Source organism: Quercus robur, chromosome 8 (genome assembly GCF_932294415.1).
Source record: "Quercus robur chromosome 8, dhQueRobu3.1, whole genome shotgun sequence".
Lineage (NCBI taxonomy): Eukaryota > Viridiplantae > Streptophyta > Magnoliopsida > Fagales > Fagaceae > Quercus > Quercus robur.
In genome coordinates, this window is record NC_065541.1 from 30,809,039 (window position 1) to 30,811,095 (window position 2,057).

Here is a 2,057-nt window from a genome sequence, read left to right on the forward strand (position 1 = left end):
TAGCTAAATGAACCTGATCAAAAAGAGAAGGTGATTTACTACCTGAGTAAGAAGTTCACCAGTTGTGAGATTAACTACATCACCATTGAGAAGACATGTTACACCCTAGCAAGGGCCTCGTACCACACGGTTGATTTGTCGCATGGATCCTATCAAGTACATCTTTGAAAAGCCTGCCCTCATAGGGAAGATATCCCGTTGGCAGATGTTACTCACCAAATTCGATATTATGTTTGTGACGTGAAAGGCCATCAAGGGCTAGGCCATAGCAGATTACCTAGCAGAACAACCATTGAACGATCTAGATTTCTTAGAATCCCTTTTCCCAAATGAGGATGTTTTGGCAATAGAGCCAGAACCAAGCAATGTAGAACCATGGCGTTGGAAGCTTTATTTCGATGGAGCTACCAATAGCACTGGAAATGGAGTGGGAGTGGTTCTAGTATCCCTGAAAGGCCAACAAATCCCTGTTTCAATCAAGCTGAATTTTAGTTGCACCAATAATGTCACAGAGTGCGAGGTGTGCATAGTAGGACTGCAAGTTGCCTTAGAGTTCGACGCATATCTAAGTGTCTTTAAAGATTCCCTGTTGATCATCTCCCAAACAGAGGGAAAGTGGCAAGCTCAAGACACCAAGTCGATTCTATATTAGAAATGTATCAGTTGTTTAATCCCGAAGTTCTGAAACATTACTTTTTCTTATTTGTCCCGAGCACATAACCAATTTGCAACTGCTTTAGCCACCTTAGCTAGCATGGTTAAGTTGGCAAAGGGAAATGATATGTGACAATTGCTTATAGAGGTCTCTAGCATGCCGGCCTACTGCATGAACGTCGAAGCTGAAGTCAATAGGAAGCCATGGTACCATGATATCAAAGCTTATATCAAAGATAGTGAATACCCACTAGGCCACAAACAATGGGAAGAAGTTCATCAGGTGCATCGTGTGCCAATTCTTTTTTAGTGGGGAAGTCCTGTACAAGAGGAACCACGAGACAACGTTGCTTCAATTCATAGATGCCCTCAAGGTTGACCATTTGATGGAAGAGATGTATGAGAGCTTGCTTGGAGCCCATGCCAGTAGACCCTTATTGACTCGAAAAATTGTGAGAGCCATCTACTCTTGGCTCACCATGGAAATTGACTGGATCAAGCATGTAAGGACGTGCCACCATTGCCAAGTCTATCAGAATAGAAAGAATTTTCCTCCTCAGCCTCTGTAGTCTCTTGCAAAGCCATGCCCTTTTTCAGCCTAGGGAATGGACGTCATCGAACCCACGATTTTGAAAGCCTTCAATGGGCATGAGTATATCTTAGTGGCTATTGATTACTACACCAAGTGGGTGGAAGCCCCTTCCTACAAAAGCGTCACCTAAGCTATAGTGGCCCGATTCTTGAAACAGAACATCATTTGCCGCTACGGCATACTAGGAGAGCTCATTACCAATAATGGGAAAAACCTAAATGGAAAAATGATCGAGAAACTTTGCCAACAGTTCAAGATTGAACACCAGAATTCAGTTCCTTATCGTCCTCAAATGAATGGTGCAGTAGAAGCCGCCAACAAAAACATAAATAAGATCTTAGTGAAGATGACAGACAAGTATAAGGATTGGCATGATTTCTTGCCATTTGACTTGTGCGCCTATCGCACTTCTGTTCGTACTTCCACGGGTGCAACCCCATATTCCTTGGTCTATGGCATGGAAGTCGTCCTCCCCACAGAGGTAGAGATCCCATCTCTCAGAATCTTATCATAGAAAGAAATGTTAGAAGCTGAATGGGCCCGTTCCTAATATGAATAACTGAACTTGATAGATGAGAAGTGCATGACCTGAATGTGCCATGGACAGTTGTACCAACGCTGCATCAAGCGAGCATTCAACAAGAAAGTTAGACCCAGAGTCTTTGAAGAAGGCAACCTAGTCTTGAAAAAGGGCAACCAAGCTACGCCTGATCATAGAGGAAATTTTGCCCTAAACCAGTCTATTTCAACCCAATTACAGTAACTTTGATCCTTCAGTCTAAACTAGAATTTTTCATTCCATCCCAAATAG

At 42.8% G+C, this 2,057-nt stretch overlaps 1 protein-coding gene across 1 annotated transcript; it reads left to right on the plus strand.

The window, feature by feature from the left end:
• Positions 1-811: 811 nt before the first annotated feature.
• Positions 812-1,760, plus strand: LOC126696139 (uncharacterized). Its single transcript, XM_050392924.1, has 2 exons — positions 812-937; positions 1,404-1,760. The coding sequence occupies exons 1-2, from the start codon at positions 812-814 to the stop codon at positions 1,758-1,760; spliced, it is 483 nt and encodes a 160-aa protein (XP_050248881.1).
• The last annotated feature ends 297 nt before the right edge of the window (positions 1,761-2,057 follow it).